This window comes from Emydura macquarii, unplaced genomic scaffold, assembly GCF_026122565.2.
Source record: "Emydura macquarii macquarii isolate MOO-44397 ecotype Brisbane River unplaced genomic scaffold, CSIRO-AGI_Emac_v2 contig_782, whole genome shotgun sequence".
NCBI lineage: Eukaryota > Metazoa > Chordata > Testudines > Chelidae > Emydura > Emydura macquarii.
Window position 1 is genome coordinate 1 of NW_027130919.1, and position 23,183 is coordinate 23,183.

Below are 23,183 nucleotides of genomic sequence, written 5' to 3' on the forward strand. Positions count from 1 at the left end.
TTCTGTCCCCGGCTCTGGGAGGGGAGGGACGAGGGTGGGTCAGAGCAGGGGGCTGGGAGCCAGGACACCTGGGTTCTATCCCGGCTCTGGGAGGGCAGTGGGGTCTAGTGGTTAGAGCAGGGGGCTGGGAGCCAGGACGCCTGGGTTCTGTCCCCGGCTCTGGGAGGGGAGGGACGAGGGCGGGCCAGAGCAGGGGGCTGGGAGCCAGGACGCCTGGGTTCTGTGCCCCGTCTCTGGCTGCCCTGTGCAGTGCAGCTCACCCTGTTGAACTCTCCCCTCTCTCAGGGCGTCGATGGGATTCGGGGGCTGAAGGGACACAAGGGTGAGAAGGTGAGTTCTGCTTCCTGACCCTGCACCCCACGCCAGCCGTGACCTGGCAGCGCCGGCTGGGAATGGTGCACAGCGCGTCCTGCCTGTGGGCTCCTGCCCAGGGATTTCCCTCCCCCCAACCTAGTCTGGGGTTTTAGTTTTAAATCTTCCTCTGCGCATCGGGGATGCCCCTGGCTGGAGATGGGCCCTGGCCGGGGCCGTGAGGGGGCACCCAGCATCCTCCCGCTGACCTGCGTGGCTGGCTGCGTCTTGCTCACCTTTCAGGGGGCTAGCTCTGGGGTGGCCAAATGTCCCGGCTCTCCGCGCCGCGTACAGCTCCCCAGACGCTAGGACACACCTGTCATGCCTCGGGTCTTCAGCCCTGCAGCAGGGCGGTGGGGCCTGGCGCTTCTGCCCCACGCCTGCTGACGTCCCGAGCCCCCGGCAGGCGCCTCCCGCGGGGCAGAAGCCCCGAGCTCCCCACCTCAGTCCGGCAGGCAGAGAATCGGGGGGTGCTTAGGGGGCTCCGCGAGCTGCACTTTAACTGGCTTGGCTGATCACCGTATGGGGTGCGGGGAAGGAACCCCCCAGATCAGACTGGCCGTGACTTGGGGGGTTTCACCTTCCCCTGCGGTGTGGGGTGAGGGTCACTGGCCAGGATTTCCTGGGCGTACTCACTTAACCCTTTCCCTGCCATTGTGGTGGCCTCGGGCTCTGGTGCCCTCGGTCCCGCCTGTTCTCGGCCCGTGACAGGTAACAGTCCAGCCGGGACCCCACGATATCAGCCAGTCTGACCTGTATCTGACCCCTTCCGGCCTTAAACTCTCTGACTAGCACCTGCCTGTCTGCCTGTCTGCCTGTCTGTCTGTCTCTGTGCAGGGTGAGGACGGATTCCCTGGGTTCAAGGGCGACATGGGGGTGAAAGGAGACAGGGTAAGTTTGTGCCCAGAGCCCTTCGCTGCCCACCTGCTCCTGGCGGTGCCAGTCTCACCCCCCTGTTCTCTCTGCCCCGCAGGGCGAGCTGGGCGTACCGGGATCCAGAGGAGAGGACGGGCCGGAAGGTCCCAAAGGCCGGACCGGACCCTCGGGCGACCCGGGCTCCCTCGGGCTGGTGGGAGAGAAGGTGAGGATCCGGGGCAGCGTGGGGCAGGGCTGGGCCATGCCCGGGGGCAGGGACTGGACCCTGCTAATGTGTCCTGTTCCCGCCCCCGCCAGGGATGGATCAGCGCCAGCCCCCAGCGGGGAACGGCCCCGTGTCCCGTTCCCCTAACCCCACCTCTCTTGCTCTCCTGCAGGGGAAGCTGGGCGTACCAGGTCTTCCCGGATACCCCGGACGGCAAGGCCCGAAGGTGAGAGCTGGGAACCGTGGGTCTGCCCCGCCTCTGCCCCCCAGCACACACCCCTGATCCCCTCTCTCCTCTCCCCCCAGGGATCTCTGGGCTTCCCTGGATTCCCTGGCAGTAATGGTGAGAAAGGCACTCGGGTGAGTAACCCCCCACCCCCGCCCCGGCTGGGCTCCCCCCAATGCCCCCAGGGGAGCGGGGTCCGTGTCTCCCCTGCAGGAGGCGTCCCCAGAGGGGGAACCATTGGGGGACCTCGGGGAGGTAGGTTCTGCTGGGTGGGGCTGACACCCATTTCCACCCCCGCACACCCCAGGGACGGACTGGAACTGGGAGCCCCGGTGGGGCTGAGTGAAGGGCGGGAGGCCTGTTGGGGGGTGGGGGAGGGTCTGCCAGGGACTGGCTGGGGGGATTCTAGGGGGGTGTCTGCAAAGCCCTGGATGAGGTGGGGGTGGGGGTCCCTGCAGAGCTGTGAGGGGCGTATCTGGGGGGTTCCCATGGGTGGGGGCAGAGCCCTGCACTGGGGGGTCCCTGTGCAGGCTCTGTGGATTTGGGGCCCCCGCAGAGCCATGGGTGGGGGGGTCTTTGTGGGGGCTGGGTGGGGGGTCCCTGCAGGGCCCTGGCTGGCTGAGGGGTTCTCCGACGGGCACCCAGCCGCGACTGGGGCTCACTGATTGTCTGTTGCAGGGTCTATCGGGGAAGCCGGGACCCAGGGGAGAGCGTGGCCCCACGGTGAGTGTGGGGGTGAGGCAGGGGGTTAGTGCAGCATCCAACCATCCCTCTCCTCTCCGTCTGTCTGTCCGTCCATCCACCCATCCGTCCATCCCTCTGTGCCCAGCGCAGGCCTCCCCATCCCAGCCGCTCTTCAGCATCCCCCGGACCCCAGTGACTGGAGGTCGTGCCCAGGACCCTGGGGCAGCCGTGCCCTCTGCCAGGGGCTCACCCCCCACCTGGACTAATACATGACATGTCCCCTCTGGCCCCCACCACCGATTGCCACGGGGCCTTGGGGAACTGGGACCCTCTCTGGTGCGGGGGGCAGAATATTGCCTCTTAGCCTGCCCGTTCCCCGGGGGGTCCTTCCCCCCCCATCCCGTCTGGTGTTGGGGGTCCGGCGTTCCCCTACCAGAGTTGGGGGTCATGTGCGCATCCCCATCCTATGGGGCTGGTGGGTCCCCCTCATCTGCCACCTCCTCCCCTCAGGTCTTCATGAACACCACCGGGGCGCTGTCTGGGTCGCTCAGGTTCTGCCCCCCGGGACTGGGGGGACTGGGCAGTGGGAGGGGGCAGTGCTGGGAGCGCGGGAACTCACCCGCCTCTGTCTCATTCCTCCAGGGTCCCAGGGGCCAGCGGGGGCCGCGTGGAGCCACCGGAAAGCTGGGGGCAAAGGTCAGTCTTAGTGGAGGGGTGGGGCTCGGGGTCTGTCCGTCCGTCTGTCTGTGTCGGGGTCAGTGTGTCACAGGGTGAGGTCTGGGCAGAGGTCAATGCGTGTGAACAGGCCCTGGGGGGTGCAAACGTGCAAGTCTGTGTGTTCCTTTGTCTGTGTGTCCGTGTGTCGGGGGGGGGGGTGTTGGTGTTTCTGTATGTATCCCCGTCTGTGTGTCCACGTGTGTGTGTGTTTGTGAGAACAGGGGTGTGTGTGTGTACATAGGTGTGAACGTACACGTCTGTGCACGCGCGTCTGTGTGTGTGGGAATGGGGCGTGTCACATCTGTCTCTCCCCGCAGGGCACCTCTGGCGGTGATGGCCCCCACGGCCCTCCAGGGGAAAGGGTGAGTGTGAGCACAGCGTGAGTGGGACCTGGGTGTGCGACACGAACACAGAGCCCGGGCACCGGGCCCTACACTTCGCTGCACCAGCCGGGCCTGGAACACCCCTGCCGGGCGTTGTACAGCCTGCCACGCCTTGTGCCCGTTCCTTTTCTCCTCTCCACAGCCTATGCGACAGCCGTGCCAGGCATGGCTCATGTTAGTGCAACGCTCGCACTAGGCCGCAGAGATTCACTAGTGCGAGGGTCGGCTCACTGCAGTGTGAGGCTCGCACGGACCCAGCCACGGCTGCTGGGCCTGGCACGGTGTGAGGGGCGGCTCGCTGCAGGGTGGCATGGCTGGCTTTGTGCAGTCGGCCCCCCAGTACCACGTTAGCCTGGCCCCTGCTCGTGATGGCTGGCCCTGGCCGTGCGGTGTCCCAGGGGCCGGGCATCTGGGAGGGCAGAGCCTAGCCGGGCATTGGTCTTCCTCCCCTCAGGTCCCCCTAACCTCCGCTCTGCTCTCTGCAGGGACTCCCAGGCCCCCAGGGGCCGAACGGCTTCCCCGGACCCAAAGGACCACCGGTGAGTAAGAGAAGCTACCCCCGCCTCCCAGCTCCCTCCTGCCATTCCCGCTCCCCTGCCCCCCAGCTGGTTCCCCAGTCCCCTCACACTGCGATCTCCCCTGCCCCCCTGACCTCTCCATTTTTCTCCCGACAGGGTCCCCCAGGCAAGGACGGGCTTCCCGGGCCCCCCGGTCAGCGAGGAGAAGTCGTACGTGTCTGTTCCTGCGCCGTTGGGCTGCAGATACTTTTCTCTGACCCCGTGTTACTCTGTGGTTACTGCCATGCTGCACTCTGGTTCCTCCTAGGTTACACATACGTTACTATCCTGCTACCCCTTGCCTACTCCCATGTCACACTCTGGAGACGCCTTCATTGCTCCTCACGTACTCCCGTTACTCTCTGATTACTCTCATATTATACTTGACATACTCCCTCTTTACTCCCTGGTTACTCCCATGTTACCCCAAATTACTCCCACGTTACTCTATGGATACTGCTGGTTACCCCTCACATGCTCCTGTGTTATGCTTTGGATACTCCCCTTATTCCTCTCTCACTCCTGCATTGCATTCAAGTTGCTCACATGTTACTCTTTGGATACTCCTGCATTACTCCTCACTCACTCCTGCGTTGCACGCTGGTTACTCCCATGTTACTCCTCTCTCCCACATTGCTCTCTCTTCACTCCACTGTTATTCTTGGTTACTCCCTCCTTACTCCCATGTTACTCTCTGGGTACTCCCATGGTACTCCTGTATACTGTTGTGTTACACTCTAGATACTCCAAGGTTACTCCTCACGTACTCTGATGTTAGTCTCTGAGTACTCCTGCATTACTCCTCATATACTCACTTGTTATACTCTGGATACTCCTGTGTTACTCCTCACTCACTCCTGCGTGGCATTCTGCTTACACAGGGGGGTCAGGGGCAGAGCCATCTGCCTGGGCTCGTTCTAATGCCCCCACCTCTTTCTCTTCCAGGGTTTCCAAGGCAAGACGGGCCCCTCTGGCCCCCCAGGAGTGGTGGGACCTCAGGTAAGGAGCCCCTCCCTGTAGGGGTGCCCAGGTGGGCTGGGGGCGGCTGTGCCCACAGGGTGCAGTCACTTGGCAGCTCCCCCGGCGGTGGAAGAGGCTGAGGTCCATGGGTCTGGGGTGCCCATTCCCGGAAGGGCTCATGTCGTCTCTTGTCTCCCCCCACACTAGGGTGCTCCTGGGGAGTCTGGTCCGATGGGGGAGCGAGGTCACCCGGGCCCCCCCGGCCCCCCGGGAGAGCAGGGCTTGCCAGGACCCTCTGGGAAAGAAGGAACCAAGGTAAGGCGCTGGCATGGGCCGGTGCGGTGCTGGGGGCGCTGTGCTGTGGGGAGCAGGGTGGGACACCCGCCTCATTCTCCTCCTTCTCCCCCCGCCTCAGGGAGACCCCGGCCCCCCGGGAGCCCTCGGGAAGGACGGCCCGGCTGGACTGCGGGGTTTCCCCGGCGAGCGCGGGCTGCCTGGCACCCCGGTGAGTACTGGCCCCCCCACGATGCCCCCAGGTCCCCCCACGGTGACGGCAAGCCCTGACCTGTGCTTCTCCCCTGCAGGGCGGCTCTGGGCTGAAAGGCAACGAGGGGCCGGCTGGACCCCCAGGACCTGCAGTGAGTATGGGGGGGGGCCCCACACCAGCCTAACCCCTCCCCCTCAATTATCACCATAGCCCCCCATCCTTCCTCTGCCCCCTCCTGACCTCCCTTCCCTCACCCCCATCAAACCTGCCAGCCCCCTCCATTCGCTGACCCCCGATCCGCCCCCTCCCACCCCCTGGCTGTGATCCTGGTCCCCCCACGTGCATCTGGAGGGGATCCCGCTGTGGGGGGCAGCGAGTGACTCATCTTCTCTCTCCCCCCAGGGCTCCCCCGGCGAGAGAGGCGGCCCCGGACAGGGAGGCCCCATCGGACCCCCAGGTAGACCAGGCCCCCAAGGGCCACCGGGTCCCGCTGGAGAGAAAGGCGTTCCCGTGAGTAGGGGGCGCAGGGGCCTGGGGGGAGCGGGTGCTAGTAGGATGCAGGGGGGCTGGGAGCCAGAACTCCTGGGTTCTATTCCTGGCTCTGGGAGGGGAATGGGGGCTGGTGGTTAGAGCTGGGTGGGGGCTGGGAGCCAGGACTCCTGGGTTCTATTCCCGGTTCTGGGAGGGCAGTGGGGTCTGGTGGTTAGAGCTGGGGGGGCTGGGAGCCAGGACTCCTGGGTTCTGTGCACCTCACTCCTCTATTTCCCCGCAGGGCGAGAAAGGCCCCATAGGCCCCGCTGGGCGGGATGGCGTCCAGGGCCCTGTCGGGCTGCCCGGCCCCGCGGGGCCCCCCGGGGGCGCTGGTGAGGATGGCGACAAGGTGAGGCCCCATCTGTGCCCATGTCCTGCACCACCCGCGCGGCGAGGGGCTAAACCCTTCTCCTCTCTCTCCTCTCTGCAGGGCGAGGTGGGCGAGCCGGGCCAGAAGGGCGGCAAAGGCAACAAGGGGGAGCACGTGAGTATGAGAGGGGGGCTCCCCGACCCCCCCCCCGTCCCGCCCGCTGTGTCTGATCCCCATCTCCTTCCTTCCAGGGTCCCCCAGGACCCCCAGGGCCCATGGGTCCAGTCGGGCAGCCTGGAGCAGCGGTGAGTACCTGGCACCCTCAGACAGCCTCCTGCCGCACAGGGCGGGGGTCCCTGCGGCTGGTAGCCCGGGCGGTGCCAGCTCTGGGCGGGGCAGGATGACGGAGCCGGGTCGGCTCTGGGCGGGGGGGGATGGAGCCGGGTCGGCTCCGTACGGGGGGGTCCCTGTCCCTGTCCCCAGGCCGTGCAGCGTCACAGCCCCCGACTCATGCAGTGGGGCGAGGTGCTGGATTGCAGATCGCGCAGTGGCCCCTGCATTGCACTGATGGAGGAGGGGTCCGGGGGGGTCCTATCAACGGGAGGGTGGCCAGGGGGGTCCTGCTGCTCCCAGAGCGCCGAGACTCCCCCCGCCACCAGCTCAGTGAGCCCCGGGGTCGCCCCAGGCCCGTCTCTGATGCTCTCGTATGTCCAGGGGGCTGACGGGGAGCCGGGCGCTCGGGGCCCCCAGGGGCATTTCGGGGCGAAGGGCGACGAAGGAACCCGCGGATTCAACGGGCCGCCCGGCCCGATTGGGCTGCAGGTGAGTGGGGCCCCTCGCTGCCAGTGCAGGGCGGCCCCCCCGTCCCCCATGGAGCCACTCCAGTGCCCTGGCCCCGCCCCCCAGGCCCTGCCCCTTCCTCTTGTCTCCGTCCCTGGACCCGGACCCGACCCGAGCTCCCCTGCCCCAGCCCAAGCCGCCCAGTCTGGCCTCCCTAAATAACCCCGCCCCACGATGCAGTTCTAGCTGGGGGCGGGATTCCCCTTCACTTCCTGTCCCAAACGGCTGGGCAGGTAACTGCCCCCACGGGCCACTTGTTGCTGTGTCCCACCCCAGAGCCAGCTGTTCCGGGGGGGCGGAGGAGGAGGGGGGAACTATCCCTGTGTGCCCTCCTCCCCACCTACCTGGATCCAGATGTGCCCCTCTGGTTGGGTCCCCTCTCCCCAGCCGCACTCCAGATGTGCCCCTCCACCTGGGCCACCACCCCATCCCGAATCCAGATGTGCCCTTCCATCTCTGCCCCTCCATCCCCCAGATCCAGATGTGTCCTATGCCTGGGACCCTCCATCCCCCAGATCCAGAGGTGCCCTGCTGCCTGCTTCCCCCATCTGCCTGGATCCAGCTGTTCTCCTTCATCTGCCCCCTCCTCATCCCAGATCCAGATGTGCCCCCCACTGATGCACTTTTTCTCCTTAGGGTCTGCCGGGTCCGGCGGGGGAGAAGGGCGAGACAGGTGACGTGGGCCCCATGGTAAGTGACCCCGGCTGCCCCCCGTTCCCAGTCCCCCCTGCAGGTGGGCAGGTCCAAGAACCCCCCTCACCTTGTGCTTTCTCCCCACAGGGCCCCCCGGCCCCCCAGGCCCACGTGGGCCAGCCGGACCCTCTGGAGCGGACGTAAGTGCCTCCCCCGCCCCCAGCCCTGTCAGCCACGCTCAGGGCGCCCCGAGGTAACTCGCTCTGCTCTCTCCCCCTGCAGGGACCCCAAGGCGGCCCCGGCGGCATTGGCAACCTGGGACCCCCTGGAGAGAAGGTAGGTAGAGCCAGGACGCCTGGGTTCTCTGCCAGCTCAGGGGGGGATTGTGGGGTTGGTGGATTTCATGAACACCCCCAGGCTCCCTGCCAGTCTGTCCTGGGAGAGATTCCTTCCCTGCCCCAATCTGGCGACCCCCAGCATGTGAGCCAGACCCAGCCGCCAGGCCGAGGAGTCTCTGGAGCCGCTCAGAGCACCAGGCGCCTGTGTGGTGCCCCGTCTCCAGCTGGGCCGAGCCCTGACACTTCTGAGAAAAACCCCAGACACATCCGGCCAACGGAGCATCAGGGAGAGCCGTCCTTCCTGACCCCGCAGCCCTGGAGCCTGCGATTAGCTGGGTCATTGTCTTAGCGCAGAGCAGGCTGAGGGTGGGGCAGGAAGGGAAGGGACAGACGGGGGGAGGCTCAGAGCCACAGGCTGCAGGGGTGGAAGGGCCAGGGGCGTGGGGACTGTCCTGGGTCCGAGCAGGGGGCTGGGAGCCAGGACTCCTGGGTTCTCTCCCAGCTCTAGGAGGGGAGGGGGCGGGCTCTAGAGGACAGTGGCGGTCGGGTGCTGCCACGCTTGGTCCCTGGGTGTTTGTGAGCCGTGGCTCCCAGAGACCCTCCAACAGGGGGCCCGGCCGGAGCACGAGTGCTGACGTCTCTCTCGTTTCAGGGTGAGCCTGGCGAGTCGGGGGCCCCGGGCATCCCCGGGGAGCCAGGAGTCAAGGTGAGTCCTTGAGCACCCCCTGCCCCTGCTCCCTTCCCCCGCCCCGGCAACACGGCCACTGACCCCCAGAAACCTCCCAGCCCTTTGTCCCTTTTCTACCCCCCAGGCCTCCCACAAACCCTCACCCCCACCTGGCGGCACAGCTGCTCTCCCGGGGGACCCACCCCCCACCAAGGGCCCCCCCAAGCCCTCCTTTGCCCCACCAGTGGAGACCCTGGCCCCCACCGTTTTCCCTTTCTTATTAAACCCCCCAGAGCCATCAGCCTCCAGCCAGGGACCCCCTCCTCAGTGGGTGTCTCCCCCCAGGGGCCCATCCAGTCCCACCCCTTGCAGGGGGGACACCCAGGGCCTAGCCTGGTCCCCACCTAGTGAGAACTCGCCCAGGGCCCCTTTCCTCCACCAGGAACACTGGGGCTGGGACCCCTCCCCAAGGGCTGACCCCCTGGAGGTTCCCCAGGGCTCTGCCCCCTGCCAGGCCCCTATTCCTGTCCTCCCATGGACCCCACACTGACCCCCCCCCGGCTCTCTCTGCACCCCAGGGCCCGCGAGGAGAGCGAGGGGAGAAGGGAGAAACCGGAGCCGCCGGCACGGCCGGACCCCCTGGAGGGAAAGGCCCCCCCGGAGACGATGGGCCCAAGGGCAACCCTGTGAGTGACGTGGCGCGGAAACCGGGGGAGAGGTGGGGGGGTCAGGACGCCTGGGTTCGATCCCTGGCTCTGCGAGGGGAGTGCGGTCTAGTGGTTAGAGCAGGGGGCTGGGAGCCAGGACTCCTGGGTTCTGTGCCTGGCTCTGGGAGGGCAGTGGGGTCTAGTGGTTAGAACAGGGGGCTGGGAGCCAGGACTCCTGGGTTCTGTGCCCGGCTGGAGGAGGGGCTCCGGCTAATCGATTCCTTTCTCTTCCAGGGTCCTGTTGGTTTCCCAGGGGATCCAGGCCCCCCAGGTGAAATGGGCCCCAGGGTGAGTATTGGCCCCACCCCTGGCCCTGCGAGGCTGCAGGACGGGGTCCCTGCGGTCTGGGGCAGGGGAGGTGCTCTGCAGTCTGGGTGGGGGTGGGTGGGAAGCGGCAGGGCTGCTCTTTGGGCCTGGCTGGGGTCTGGGTCCCTGCCCTGACCCACAGCTTGTTCTCCCCAGGGCCAGGACGGTGCGAAGGGCGAGCGCGGCGAGGACGGGGAGCCTGGGCAGCTGGTGAGTGAGGGGGGCTCTGGAGCGGAACAGATCTGCCCCGACGTCGGGACTGGACACCCCGGCGCTCTCCCCCCGAGTCCCCTCTGAGTCTCCCTCCCCCCCGCCCAATCAGTCACTGTGCACCCCTGACGTTCCAGATCGGATCTCACTCTGGATTCCTTCCTCACTGACTGCCGGCCTGAGTGACCCCTCTGGGGTTCCGGATCCTGCGCTCAGACGTTCTAGATTTACCTGCCTCCAGCCTTCTCTGAGTTCCCCCCTCCCTGACGTTCTGGATCGGACCCCCCGCCTCTCCGGGTTCCCCGCCCCCTGACGTTCCGGATCGGACCCCCCGCCTCTCCGGGTTCCCTGCTCCCCGATGTTCCGGGTTAGATCAGTTCTCCTGATTCCAGATCTCTGTCTCTCTCCAGGGCTCGCCGGGTCCAACAGGAGAGAATGGCCCGCCTGGCCCCCCAGGGAAGAGGGTAAGTGTGGGTCTGTCTGGTTTCCCCTGCCCAGGTCACCCCCTTCCTCCGGGAGCCAGGCAGAGGCATCTCACTGCACTGAGGGGTGTCAGACACACCTGCTATCCCAGCCGCTGTGTGCGACGGGGACTGCGACCGACACAGCACGAATCCCTCCCCCCCACCTACACCGACCCCCCCACTGCCTGGAGCCCTCACCCCATCTGCGGTCAGGTCACCCCGCCAGCAGGGGGCACAGACATGCACACACACAAATCAGCTCCCCAGAATCTCGTGGGGGGAGGAGGGGAGGCCTGGGATTCACGAAGCCGCCCCTGGCACCGAGGGCAGGAAATTCCTTCCCCTCCCAGCCACGCAAAATGCCCAGCCCAGAGCGCGGCTGCTAATGACAGGGGAGCCGCTTCGCCCCAGGGACCCTCCCACCCCGCGCGGAGCCAGCCAGGGCCGGTTCCCCTCGGGGAAAGGCCCCGTGTCACACCCTTCCTCACCCTCCCGTCCCGTCTCGTCTCTCTGCAGGGCCCTGCGGGCTCCCCGGGCCCCGAGGGGCGTCAGGGCGAGAAGGGCACCAAGGTAAGTGACTCAGGCTCCGCAGGCCCGTCCCCCGCGGGGCGTCTTGGCTGGGGACGTGCCATGTCCTGGATCCCCCGGGGTCAGAGCCGGCTCAGAGACCCAGCCACAGCCAGCCAGGCTGCGGCCCGGCCACGCCAAGGGGTCCTGTCCCATAATGCACGGGGCTGGGGTGAGAGTGGGGTCCCCAGGGTGATCTTGGACCCCGCCGGGGCACGGTGACCCCCGGGATCTCCCGTCACTGCTGTGACCGTGTCACCCGCCACCGATCTCACCCTGCCCCTCTGCCCCCAGGGCGAGCCAGGCGCGGTGGGCGCTCCCGGCAAGACCGGCCCCGTGGGGCCCCAGGGACCGGCCGGCAAGCAGGGGCCTGACGGGCTGAGAGGTATCCCGGGCTCCGTGGTAAGTGCCAGCCAGTCTGCATGCCGCAGGATGCCTGGGTTCTGTCCCCGGCTCTGGGTGGGCAGGGAGGTCTAGTGGTTAGAGCAAGGGGGGGGGGGCGGGCTGGGGGCCAGGACTCCTGGGTTCCATCCCAGCTCTGGGAGGGGCGTGGGTCTATCCCCAGCTCAGCGATCCAGGCCTGTATCTCCCTCCCAGCTGATGGGTCCTTGAGCCCCCGACATATGGGGCTGGGCTGGGTCTTAACTCCCCCACTGTAAATCCAGAACAGCCTTTCCCCCATGCCAGTGGGCTGAGAGGAGAACTCTGCCCCCCAGCAGGCCTGGCCAGAGCCATCAGCGCATGGGACCCCCTGCCCCGGGCAGGGGGAGCCCCAGAGCTGGGTGGGGCGTGGGGGTGGAGCAGTGGCTGGCCGTGGGGCTCCTGCCCTGGCAGCTGCTGTGCGCATTGCTGTCCAGCAGGGGGAGCCGGTGGCGGGGTCCCCGGTATCTCTGGGCCGTGGGGGGCAGCTCGGGGGATGTTCGGGGCAGTGATCAGCTGTAACCTCTGCCCTCTGTCCCGCACAGGGAGAACAAGGCAAGCCGGGCGCGACGGGCCAGACGGGCCCCCCGGGACCCGTGGTGAGTGTGGCCCCTCCCTCCCCTGTGTCAATGCCCCCGGCTGGGGAGCCCCCATCCCCTCCCCGGCTAACCCGTCCGCTTGTGTCTCCCCGCAGGGCCCCCCGGGGCTGCCCGGCCTCAAAGGGGACTCAGGACCCAAAGGCGAGAAGGTGAGAGGGGGCAGACGAGGGGCGCGCGGCCGGTGTGTGGACATGCACAGCAGGCCAGCGGGTGGGGGGATGATACAGGACCAGTGCACCCGCGTGTGCCGGGACGTGCCAGGCCCCATGGGTGCACAAGCGCGCTTGACTGCACAGAGAGACGGGAATGCCCACACCATGCACGTCACGGGTGTAGCACCAGCGCGACACAAGCGTGTGCGAGCGAGACCTGTCAGCACGACAGCCCGCGAGTGTGGCTGGCATGCACGTCCCACAGCCTGCACGCGGGGCACGAGGGGGTGTGAGAGCCGGGCGTGGACCTCGCACGCCGTCTGCCTGTCTGTCTGACACACCGCCACCATCTGTCTGTCCGGCACTGATCGCTGTCTGTCTGTCCCCAGGGCCACCCCGGTCTGATTGGTCTGATCGGGCCCCCGGGCGAGCAGGGGGAGAAAGGAGACCGGGGGCTGCCCGGCCCGCAGGGCTCCCTGGGGTCGAAAGGAGAAACCGTGAGTATGGGGGGGGGGGGCAGACTTCTCCATCTTGCCGAAGAGAGCCCTGCCGTGTGGGGGGAGTGGGGTCTAGTGGTTAGAGCGGGGGGGGGGGGGCTGGGAGCCAGGACGCCTGGTGACACGTCTCTACGGGTGCGGGTGGGCGTGGGGAGCTGGGGGGAGGAGGAGGCGGCTGTGTTGGACCCAGGGCAGGCGGGGGGTGAACGGGGGAGCCCCTGTGTGGTCCGGGGTACGAGGGGTTAATTGGGGGGCGCCCCCCCGCCCTCGCTCTGATTCCGCTCTCTCTCTCTCTCTTCTGGCTCCTGCAGGGGATCCCTGGTGCTGCCGGCCCCCTCGGCCCCGCTGGGCCCCCAGGACTTCCTGTGAGTGACCTCTGACCTCCCCCCCCGCCACGTGGGTCCGGGCCGCCCCCCGAGTGTCACCTGTAATGTGCCCATCTCATCACCGCCCCTCGCCCCGTGTCTGGCATCACTCGGGGGTGCAGTCCGGACCGGGGGGGCTCGGTCACTGCCTGCCCCCTGCAGCCTGGGGTCCCCTGCCCGGCCCTGCCCGCAGCCAGCCCCCCCAGGCAGGTCCCCCCCGAGAGCTGGGTGCAGCTGGGGTTAGCACCGCGGGGTGACCCCAGCACGCGCCCCGCCCTGGCCTGCCCCCCAAGACGTGAGCCCTGCACAGCCAGCCCTCTCCTGGACAGAGCCGCTGCCCCTCCAGGGCTCAGCGTCGGGGGCTGCCCCAGCGGGAGTCACCCCCACCCCTCACCACGGGGCCAGGGTCCGTCGCAGCGAAGCCCAGGAGCCGAGGGGCCGAGGTCAGCCCCGGGCACAGGGAGGGTGAAGAGAAAACGCTGCCTCGGCGGGACCCTCGCCAGCTGGGCCTGGTTCCTGGCGCGGGCCCTACCTGCCGGTCCGGGCAGCATTGCCGGTCACGCGCCGGCTCCGAGTCTGCCCCAGGGCTGGTTCCTTGCGGCCCCCTAGGTGAGAGAGAGCGGGGCAGGGAGCGAGAAACGCCTGCTCCTGGGGGCCCCTGGGTATCGTGCTGCCCCACGGAGCCAGGAGACGCGGCCTCGGGGCAGAGCTGTCCTGCTGTCCTGTGCTAAGCACCCGTCTGTCCCTGCCCCGTCCGTGCCAGTCTGGCCCCTTGTCTCTGAGAAACAGCTTCTGCCCCCCCCGGGCAGATCAGGCCAGCGCCGGTCGCGATTTCGGCCCGGGCCCCGCGCCGTGCGTATGGGGCGTGACTGCAGGGGTGTGTCCTGGCACGCCACCCCTCCCCCTGCTGGAGGGCCATCAGTGCCCCCCACTCCCTCCCCCTGCCCAGCCCCCCGGCCCCGCTGATTGTCCTGTTGTTGCTTTCAGGGCCCGGCCGGTCCCAAGGGCGCGAAGGGAGCCACGGTGAGTCCTGTCCCCGGCGGGCCCAGCCCCGTCCCCCCCCCCAGGTCAGCCCCACAGCCGGCTGACGTCTCTGTTCTCTCCCCCTAGGGACAAGCCGGCCCCAAGGGTGAGCGCGGCGTTCCAGGCCCCCCGGACACCCGGTGAGTGACCCATCCTCCCCTGCTTCCCTTCGACCTGCCGCTGCCCCCCGCCGACCGTGGCCCCCCCCCCCCGGCCCCTCTCAGTGACCTGCCCCTGCCCCCTGCCTGCCCCACTGACGCTCCGTGCCCGCGCAGGGCCCCCGGGGAGGTCATCCAGCCGCTGCCCATCCAGCTGCCCAAGAAGAGCAGGCGGTCGCTGGACGCCAGCCGGCTGCTGGAGGAGCAGGACGAGGGGCTGGTGTCGGACGGGGCGGCCCCCGGCGGCCACGCGGGCGGCACGGAGGAGATCCTGGGCTCCCTCCACGCCCTCAAGCGGGAGATCGAGCAGATGAGGCACCCGATGGGCACCCAGGACAACCCGGCCCGCACCTGCCAGGACCTGCGGCTGTGCCACCCCGACCTGCCCGACGGTGAGCGCCGGGGACTGCGCCGGGATCCAGGGGGATGGGGCAGAGCTGGGGGGCGGCGCGGCAGGGAGCGGGGCAGGGGCTGCTGTGGGGCGCTGTCCCTGTGCAGTCAGATGCTAGGGGCCGGTGCTGCTGGGCTGGCTCGGGGGCGGGGGGGGGACGAAGGGGATCCTTTGTGCCCTGACCCCCCTGCACACGCTCCCCGCAGGCGAGTACTGGATCGACCCCAACGAGGGCTGCTCCCGGGACTCCTTCAAGGTGCGCTGCGACTTCACGGCCGGCGGGGAGACCTGCCTCCTCCCCACCAAAGATACGCACCAGGTGAGTGGGGGCTGGGGCCAGGACTCCGGGTTCCACCCTGGCTCTGGGCGGGGAGTGGGGCTGGTGGGGCAGAGCAGGGGGCCGGGGGGGGCTGGGGCCAGGACTCCGGGTTCTGTTCTGTTGTAACCAGCCCAGGATGCTGCTGTCTGATTTAGGAGCAGCTGTGCCTGGCTGACGGGAGAATTTAGCCCCCGCTCTGCGCCCCGCTCCCAGCCAGTCTGTGTGTGGGGCACCCCCCCCGTGCAGTGTGTGGGGCACCCCCCGTGCAGCGCCCCCCTGAGCCCGTCTCTCTGCTCTGCCCGTCCAGGTCCCGATGTCTGCGTGGGAGCAGGAGACGCCTGGCAGCTGGTTCAGCGAGTTCCGGGAAGGCAGCAGGGTGAGAGCCGGGCCGGGCCGGGCCGGGGAGGCTGTGCTGGGCTCAGGGACAGCGCCAGGGTCGCCCCGAGCGATGCTGCTCCCAGGGATCCTGCACCCCGATAATGCAGTTCGTGCCCCCCCCATGGACCCGAGCCCCTCGGAATGAGCCCCCGAGACAGGGCCCAGCCCGAGTGCGCGTGGGAGTAAACTCCTCCCTGAACCTGCCCTCGGCTCCACCACCGACCCCCCGGCACCTGGGGCTGCAGGGGTGTCCGGTGACCGCACATGCCCCCAGCTAGCGTCCGTCTGTCCGTCCTTCAAACTCATTTGTCATTGTATCATCCACCCCCCCAGAATCTCCTGCCCTGCCCAGCCCCCCGGGGTGTATCTCTCCCCTAGATCCTCACGCCCCCACCCCCTGGCCTGGCCTCTGTCTATCTGAGCCGTTCGTCCGTCCTGGAGCCCGCCCATCCTGGACCCCCATCCATCCCGTGAGTTGCCTGTGTAATCAGTCTGTCCATCTCCGAGTCTGTCTGGCTGCAGAGAGACAGAGCCGTACCAGGGTCTGTGGATGGAAAGGGAAACTGTCTGTCCCTCTGTCCATCCTCGGACATGCCCAGCTGTCCATCCTCGGACATGCCCAGCTGTCTGTCCTCGGACATGCCCAGCTGTCTGTCCTACCTCTGGTGCCCCTCGCCGCGGAGCGTAGCCCCTGGTCCCGACTGAGTCGCCCCACCCCCCGTGGACGAAGCCCCTCCTGGGAGCAGCAGGGTGCGCCCCACGCCCTCCCCGAGCAGGGGCTGGCTGCATGTGGGTCTCCCCCCAACCGTGTCCACCCCCCAGTTCTCCTACGTGGCGGCGGACGGGAGCCCGGTGGGCGCGGTGCAGCTGACCTTCCTGCGGCTGCTCAGCGTGGGCGCCCGGCAGAACTTCACCTACCACTGCCAGCGCTCGGTGGCCTGGCGCAGCGCCACCTCCGGGGACACCAGCGCGCCCTGCGCCTGCGGGGCGCCAGCGAGGAGGAGATGAGCTTCGGCAGCAGCCCCTACATCACGGCCCTGAGCGACGGCTGCGCGGTGAGTGGGCAGGGCCCCACGGGAGGGAGGGAGGGAGGGATGGACAGTTGGAGGACGGACAGGTACATCAGGAGCTGGAGAGGGGCTGGATGGACGGACGGATGGGCAGAGACTGGAGACCGACAGAGGGACGGCTGGGTAAACAGACAGACAGACGAGGGAGGGTCGAGGGAGGACAGGATGGATGGACAAATACACCAAGTCCCGGAACAGACGGACAACTGGACGCAGCATGTTTAGGAGCAGACGGACAGCTGGATGCCCCAAGCTCAGAACAGACAGACGGGGCCAGGGCTAGGCAGACAGCCCGGCCGGGGAAGGCGGCTGGTTCCCGGGCGGGGCTGGGAAGGGTGGGGCGGGGGCTGCCCGGGGAGCCGCGAGGAGAGGGGTCCCCCCGGGGCGCCCGTGACCCTGCGGGCGGTTTAACTCTCCCCCCCGCACAGGTGCGGCAGGGCCTGGCCCGGACGGTGCTGGAGGTGAGGACGCCCCGCGTGGAGCAGCTCCCCTTGCTGGACGCCCGCTTCATGGACTTTGGCCAGCCCGACCAGAAGTTCGGGTTCGAGGTGGGGCCCGTCTGTTTCCTGGGCTAGGACTGACCCCCGGAGCCCCGCCCTGGTCCCAGCCTGGCCCAGGTCCCACCCCCGAGCGGTGAAGCTGCGGGACCCACCGCCCCCCCGGGGGATGGACACAGCACGACCATCCTGCCGCCGTCTCCAGCTAGGACCAGGGACCGGAGAGAGACACCAAATAGACGCCACCACTTGGAATCCACCGAGGTGTTCATGTGGGTCCCTGAGTCAGAGTCACACTCCACCCCTCCCCGAACACCCCAGCTATCTCCCCCAGAGCCCCTCAACACTAACACCAGCCGGGAGTCACCCTGAAACAATGGAATCGATCCCTCTATTCCCCCGCTGATGGGGGAGCAAAGTCGTTAATGGCTAATTAACGTTGTGAACCAACCAGAGCTAATCAACGCAGCAGGGCACCCATCTCCCCTGTGCCAGTCAACAGCGTGGACAGACGATGTGGGTCAATGTGTGGGAGTGGGCGTCTAGCTCCATCCCCGCGGAGCTACCACAGGTCACAGTGATGACAACTCTCATGCTTCAGGGCACCAGCCGGCCTCAGGGGATGGGGGTCAGGAGGAAACTTCCTCATGGCAGAGGGCTCATTTAATTTCCGGTTTTGTCACGCTCCATGCAGGAGTCTCCCTCCATCGCAGGCTTCCTGCCCTTTCCTCCCAAAGCAGCTACAGCCAGGAGGCCAGGCTAGAGGGGCCCATTGGTCCCATCCAGACTAGGGGATTCCTGTACCTCATTCAGTCACAGCAGGGGGCTCCGGACCCCTCCCCGCCGGGTTAATTCCTGTCAAAGGAAGAGGAGATGTTAATAGCACTGCGGTTCTCAGCCCCCATCTCCACTATGTCATTAGTGTTAATTTCCCTTCCCCCACCGGACTAATTACCACCAGCGGAACCAGCCTTGTGAACACCGAAGCCTTCGCCAGACGCCCCGTGGCAGGGGACGCGACGCCGAGACGGACGCTGGGTTTTATTGTCTTCGTTTTAAATTAATTCTGTTATTTAAGGGCTGGCTACAGAGACGGGTCTGGGCCCCGCCGCGGCGCGGAGTCGCAATCCCAAACCAGCACATGCCAGCCGGGTGGGGGGGAGCAGATTCATTCCCTGGGCGCCGTCGGCCCAGCGTTGACCGGGGCGCCTGGCCGTGCTCTTTGGTGGCTGACGAGCCGCGGGCGCCCGGTGCTGGGCCGGCGGCTGTGATGGTGTGTAAGTAATTGTCTCGTTGTGCTGTAATATATCAGCTGTCATTTTGCTGCTTGGCGGGGGTCGTTATTTCTGTCGCCCAGCCCCTCGGCTCGCCCCAGCCCTCTCCCGGCCGCGCCCGTCTCGTGCGCTGTTCTCCATCAGGGGGTTGGGATTTTTCACCCCCCCGTGACAACACAGGGTATAAATAACCCCCCCTCGCACCAGGCAAGGCCAGGCTGGGACCCGCACCGGTCCCTGCCCGCTGGCTGGGATCGCGAGCCCAGCCGGTGCTGCACGCAGACAGTGGCGGGGGGACGGAGGGTTTGGTGCCCGTGACCACGGTGCAGAGCGGGAACGCTGCGGCTGGTTCTGGGCTGCGAGGAGGGGCTGGAGAGCTGACCTAACGAGGGGGGCCACAGACCCGGGCTCAGCGGTGTCCGGCGGGTGCGCCGCCCTGGCTGTGGGGGAGCCTGGGGTGGGGGTTTTTCGGGGTTGTCTGGTCTCCAGCCAGCGTGGAAGGCGAATGGTGACGGTCGCTGTGTTGGGGGGTTACGGGTGTGTGGCCTGGGGCACCCCAGATCGGCACGAGCCAGGGCTCCGGGGGGTGCAGTTCTGGGACTCCGCCATGCCCCCTGGGCGCACAGAGCCGCAGCGGGCCCGGTTCCGATCATTGGGTCTGGCCCGCCCCCTTTCAACCGGGATCCCTGCATCCGGCCTGGCGTTGGACCAGCGCACAGCTTGTCCTAGCCTGGCTGTACGTCTGTCTGGCTGCACACCCGGCTGTCCCGCTTCTGCGCCCTGCTCCGCTGGCAGGCCGGGGGGGGGGGGTCAGCAGGGGGCCCAGAGCCGGATGTTTGGCCTGGCTCCTGCTGGTGTTTGCACAGAGCCGGTCTCGGGGCGCAGGGGTTATTGTCAGTGCAGTGCCCCTGGGATGCTGGAGGGAGGCGGGGCTGCGGGGGCAGGCGGGGGGGGGGGCACGGTCACAATCAGGCTGGGCGCGTGCAGGGTGGGAGGTGCTGCCACCTGAATGAACGAGCCCCGGCAATGGCCCCTTGGCCCCTGCCAGCCCATCCCAGCTCTGGGGCACCCCCGTGTCTGAGGGCCTGAGCCGGGCGCCCTGCAGAGCTGTGGTGTCCGGAGAGCTGGTCTCTGGGGGGCCCCCGGTGCCACCAGGCACTGCTGAAATCTCAGCCGGGTCTGTGATGCCGGGAGGGCCCTGCCTGGCGTCCCCCGCCATTGAGGGGGTTCAGGGGGGATTGCAGGGGGCAGAGGCTGTTCTGAGGGAGTCAGGGCTGGTATTTCCCTGTGGTGGGGTAGTGGGTCCCCCAGGCCGAGCCCCAGAGCCAACCAGGAGCTGGTAAAGCTGTGGAGACCCCCTGGGTTTGACCAATCACCTGGGGAGAGCGGGTCCCCCCCCCCCCCCAGCCAAATTCACCAGGTGATGCTCTGACCCTCTTGAAATCTGGGGGGTTCTGCCAGTGGGGCCAGGCCTTCCCCCGCCCCCGGCTGTGCAGACAGATGGACCCGCAGGTGCAGGGAATCGGCGTTGCCATCAATCGGTGCTGAGTGAGCCCAGCTGGGCTCTGGCCCTGCAGCGCCGTGCACTACAGCCGGCCACCTGGCGCTGCCCTGGGCCCCACAGCCTGCCCCCTGCCGGGCCTGGAGACCGCCGGAGCCTGCCCCGGACCTGGGGAGCATCTCCCGCCCACTAGGACAGGTGTGTAGGTGGGGGGAGCCCAGCCCTGCTCCCTGCCCCCATATCTCCTGCCCCAGTGTGGGGGGGTCTGTGCCCTTGCAAACACCCCACTATAAAGACAAGCCGTGTAGTGGTGGTGGTTGTTGCAGGGTGTGCGTGAGCCGGGGAGAGGGATCCCAACCTCCCCAGCCCTATGGGAGCAGCTGGTATTTGCAGAGTCCCCGATTCACCCCACTGCTGCTAACCGCGTGTCCTGCTCTCTGCCCCCCCCCCCCATGCTGCAGGCTGTGTGGGCCTGGGGCTGGGATCCTCTATGGGGTGCAGCATCTGCCAATAGGGCTGGGGTGGGACAGAGGAGGGGGCTCCCTGGGGCCGGGCTGGGAGCCTGGGGAGAAGCAGCGTTTGGTAAAGGTGGGGAGATGGGGAGGGGTCCGTGTGTCTGTCTCTGTGAGAGGCACCGGGGCCCCCCCCTTTGCACACACACTCACAGCCCCCCCCCCCCCCACACACACACGCCCAGCAGGAAAGCCGGCCCGGCTCCATAGGGATGCTTGGACAGGGGTGTCTGTATCCCTGCCCTGCAGCCTTCTCCTCCGTCTGCACCCTGAGTCTGAGCTCCTCGAAACCTCCAGCCTCTCCCAGGAACCCCTTAATCCGCCCTGGCCCCACTCCTCTGACTGAGCACCCAGATGGACAGACAGCCCCCCCCCCCCCCCCGCGGTGCTTGGCTGTAGTGTGCAGGGGGGCTGGGAGCCAGGACTCCTGGGTTCTATCCTGGCTCTGGGGGGGGGGGGGAGTGGGGTGCAATGGTTAGAGCTAGGCGCCCGGACTCCTGGGTTTTATCAGTTCGATGGTTTCTGACAAATCCCTGCCTCAGTTTCCCTCTGTGCGACGGGGCGAGGACACCGCCAGGGGGTGCATGTCACTAGGTGTTTGATCCTCTCCAGCGCAGGGCGTCTCTCCTGGGGGTGTGGGGGCTGGGCGGGGCCCGGGTGCCAGCCTGCAGGCTCGGGTGGTTTTGGGTGGAAAGTCCCTGGCACCCTAAATATCGCCCGCCCGCCCACGTGACCCTGGGGTCTCTCTGACGCCCGGACAGGAGCCCCCTGGGCCGGGGTTAGCATCTTCGAAGGCCCTGCCAGGGGCAGCCAGGGGCCAACCTGGCCTCACGGGACAGCGTCCGGCCAGGCGGGCCAGGCAGCAGAGTGTGTTGGGCGATGCTGGGCCCCGGGGCAAGGGCGGGGGGCTGAGAATCACCCCTGAGAGGGGGGAAGTGAAACCATGTGAGGGGAAAAGCAGACGTCAGTCTCTCCGTCTGTCCGTCCATCCACCCACAGGCCGACCCGACGGGGTGTGACACGCCCAGGGGAATTGAACGCTTTCCGGAGTGCCGGGAACTGGCTCCGCTGGGCACGTGGGCGATTGACGTGGGCGTTGAACCGGATCGCCGGCCCTGGGTTGCAAAGGCCCCCGTGACCCCTCCCGCCCCCTGCCCCGCTGGGTCAGAGCCGGCGCCCCATATAGGGATCCCGTTCCCGGACCCCCTGAGCCAGCCCGGAGCGCGTGAGCGGGTGAATGCCCTCCGCAGCAGGGGGCAGGGTCCCACGGGGAACCCCCTGCCCGTCGTGACACCCCCTCTGCAGCAGGTGATGGGGGGGGGGCCCCAGGCCGTGGCTGTACCTGTCCGCAGAGCAGGGGCACGGCGGCCCAGCGCAGGCAGCGGAGCCGAGGCGGGCGGGGAGAGCGCTGGGTTTACCCCACCTCGGGGCTGGGTTTATACCCCACCTCGGGGCTGGGGGGCGAGGGGCTTGCAATGGCCGGGCGGGGCTGGGCTGGGTTCTGCACGTGGGCGTTTTCTGGGGGCTGACGTCGGGGCCGGAGGCTGCCCACGGCTGTGTTATTGTAGGGTCAGCGCTGGGAGCGGGGGCTGGGCTCACGCTGGCTGGCGTCGTTCCCAGGTCAGATTTGCGCTGGTTGCGAACACCCTGGGAAAGTCGCCCGCATCGTTTGTGGCTGCTTGGAGAGGGGGAAACTGAGGCCCCAAGGCGGGAGGGGACGTGCCCCAGCTCACACGCAGGGTCTGTGGCAAAGCTGGGTGGAACCCAGGCGTCCGGGTGCCAAGGGCTGCGTGTGCCCCTGAAACCACCTGGCCAGCCTCCGCGCCGGTGCTGTGAGCAGCGCATTGAACCGCCTGGACAAGCCTCGGGGAAGCAAAACGTGCCAGGGCGGGTCTGCCTGGCTCCGGGGCAGCGAGTCTGCAGCTCCCGCGGGCGTCACGGCCGCGGCCGGGTGACAGCGGGGAACGGCTGTAACGCGCTGAACGGGTCACACGCACCGGCTCCGGCCCGTTCGGGGCGTTGCGGCTTTACCCCGCGGCCGGTTTAGAAGTGGTTGTAAAACAGGCGTGTTGGGGGCTCCACACAGGAGTCTCCGCCTTTTCTTTCCACACCACCGGCGCTGAGATCTGCTCGCAGGGCTGGGCCGGGTCGGGTTTGGCGCCTCTTTATTTCCCAGCCCAGGGCTCCCGCAGGGCCGGGTTGGGGGCGCAGGGCGGGGCTGGTTTTACAAACGGCGGGAACGTTAAACTGGCGGGTCCGGCTGAAGGTTTATTTGACGACAAAACAGGTGCGGCAGCAAAACCGCTGAAACCAGGCCCAGCCCCCAAGTCTGTACCAGCCCCCGCCCTCCCGTGCACGGCCCCAGGCTGTCACGCAGCGCCGCGCACCGTGCTGGGTTCTCCTGTTACGAACCCGAGAGCCCCCTGCTCTGCTAGAACCGGGGCTCCTGGTCCCCGGGACCCTGCCCTGCCTAGGGACACTGTCTAGCCCCTGGCAAAGCGCGACGAGCCCCTCTCGAGGCTGGGCTAGGAGGGGGCTGGACCGTGCTGCCGCTGCGCACATACCAGGGGCCTCCGCCGCGGAGCCGCCGGGCCAGGGGCTCAACCCCTGCTGCTGCCCCCGCTGGGGGATGGCTCTGTTCTGTTTGTACAGCGCCCTGCACAGTGGGGTCCTCAGCCCTGCGGCACCACAAACGCCAGCTAACGGGTCGGCTGCGTGGGATTCGCCCAGTCACAGGCCACTTTAACTGGCTTCGTAGCGTGATGCGGCGTAACCTGCGGGGAGAATCCGCAGCACACGCGGCTCAGCGACCGGTCAGTGTGCGAACGTCCCCTGGGCCCGGTCCCACAGGCTGGGACACCCCCAGTGCCAGAGCCTCCCTCTCCAGCGCCCGCGGCCTGTGCCCCCCGGACGCTCACTCGAGCTCAGGACCCACCTGCCCCTTGGAAAGCCAGGGCCGGAGGGAGCCGCGTCTCCGCTCCGCCGGCACAAACCAGCAGCATCTCCGC

At 67.8% G+C, this 23,183-nt stretch overlaps 1 protein-coding gene across 1 annotated transcript; it reads left to right on the forward strand.

The window, feature by feature from the left end:
• Positions 1 to 1,189: 1,189 nt before the first annotated feature.
• Positions 1,190 to 18,350, forward strand: LOC137149615 (collagen alpha-2(XI) chain-like). The gene is given in 40 exon segments (XM_067543143.1): positions 1,190 to 1,242; positions 1,325 to 1,432; positions 1,605 to 1,658; positions 1,739 to 1,792; positions 2,337 to 2,381; positions 2,985 to 3,038; positions 3,377 to 3,421; positions 3,928 to 3,981; positions 4,117 to 4,170; positions 4,945 to 4,998; positions 5,167 to 5,274; positions 5,375 to 5,464; positions 5,544 to 5,597; positions 5,849 to 5,956; positions 6,219 to 6,326; positions 6,408 to 6,461; positions 6,539 to 6,592; positions 7,002 to 7,109; positions 7,764 to 7,830; positions 7,908 to 7,960; positions 8,043 to 8,096; positions 8,751 to 8,804; positions 9,344 to 9,451; positions 9,707 to 9,760; positions 9,935 to 9,988; positions 10,399 to 10,452; positions 10,969 to 11,022; positions 11,314 to 11,421; positions 11,985 to 12,038; positions 12,134 to 12,187; positions 12,580 to 12,687; positions 12,999 to 13,052; positions 14,040 to 14,075; positions 14,163 to 14,208; positions 14,341 to 14,625; positions 14,831 to 14,943; positions 15,251 to 15,319; positions 16,144 to 16,273; positions 16,276 to 16,376; positions 16,820 to 18,350. Coding segments are annotated over 40 exon segments (3,084 nt in total). The 5' UTR covers positions 1,190 to 1,221; the 3' UTR covers positions 16,967 to 18,350.
• Positions 18,351 to 23,183: the final 4,833 nt, after the last annotated feature.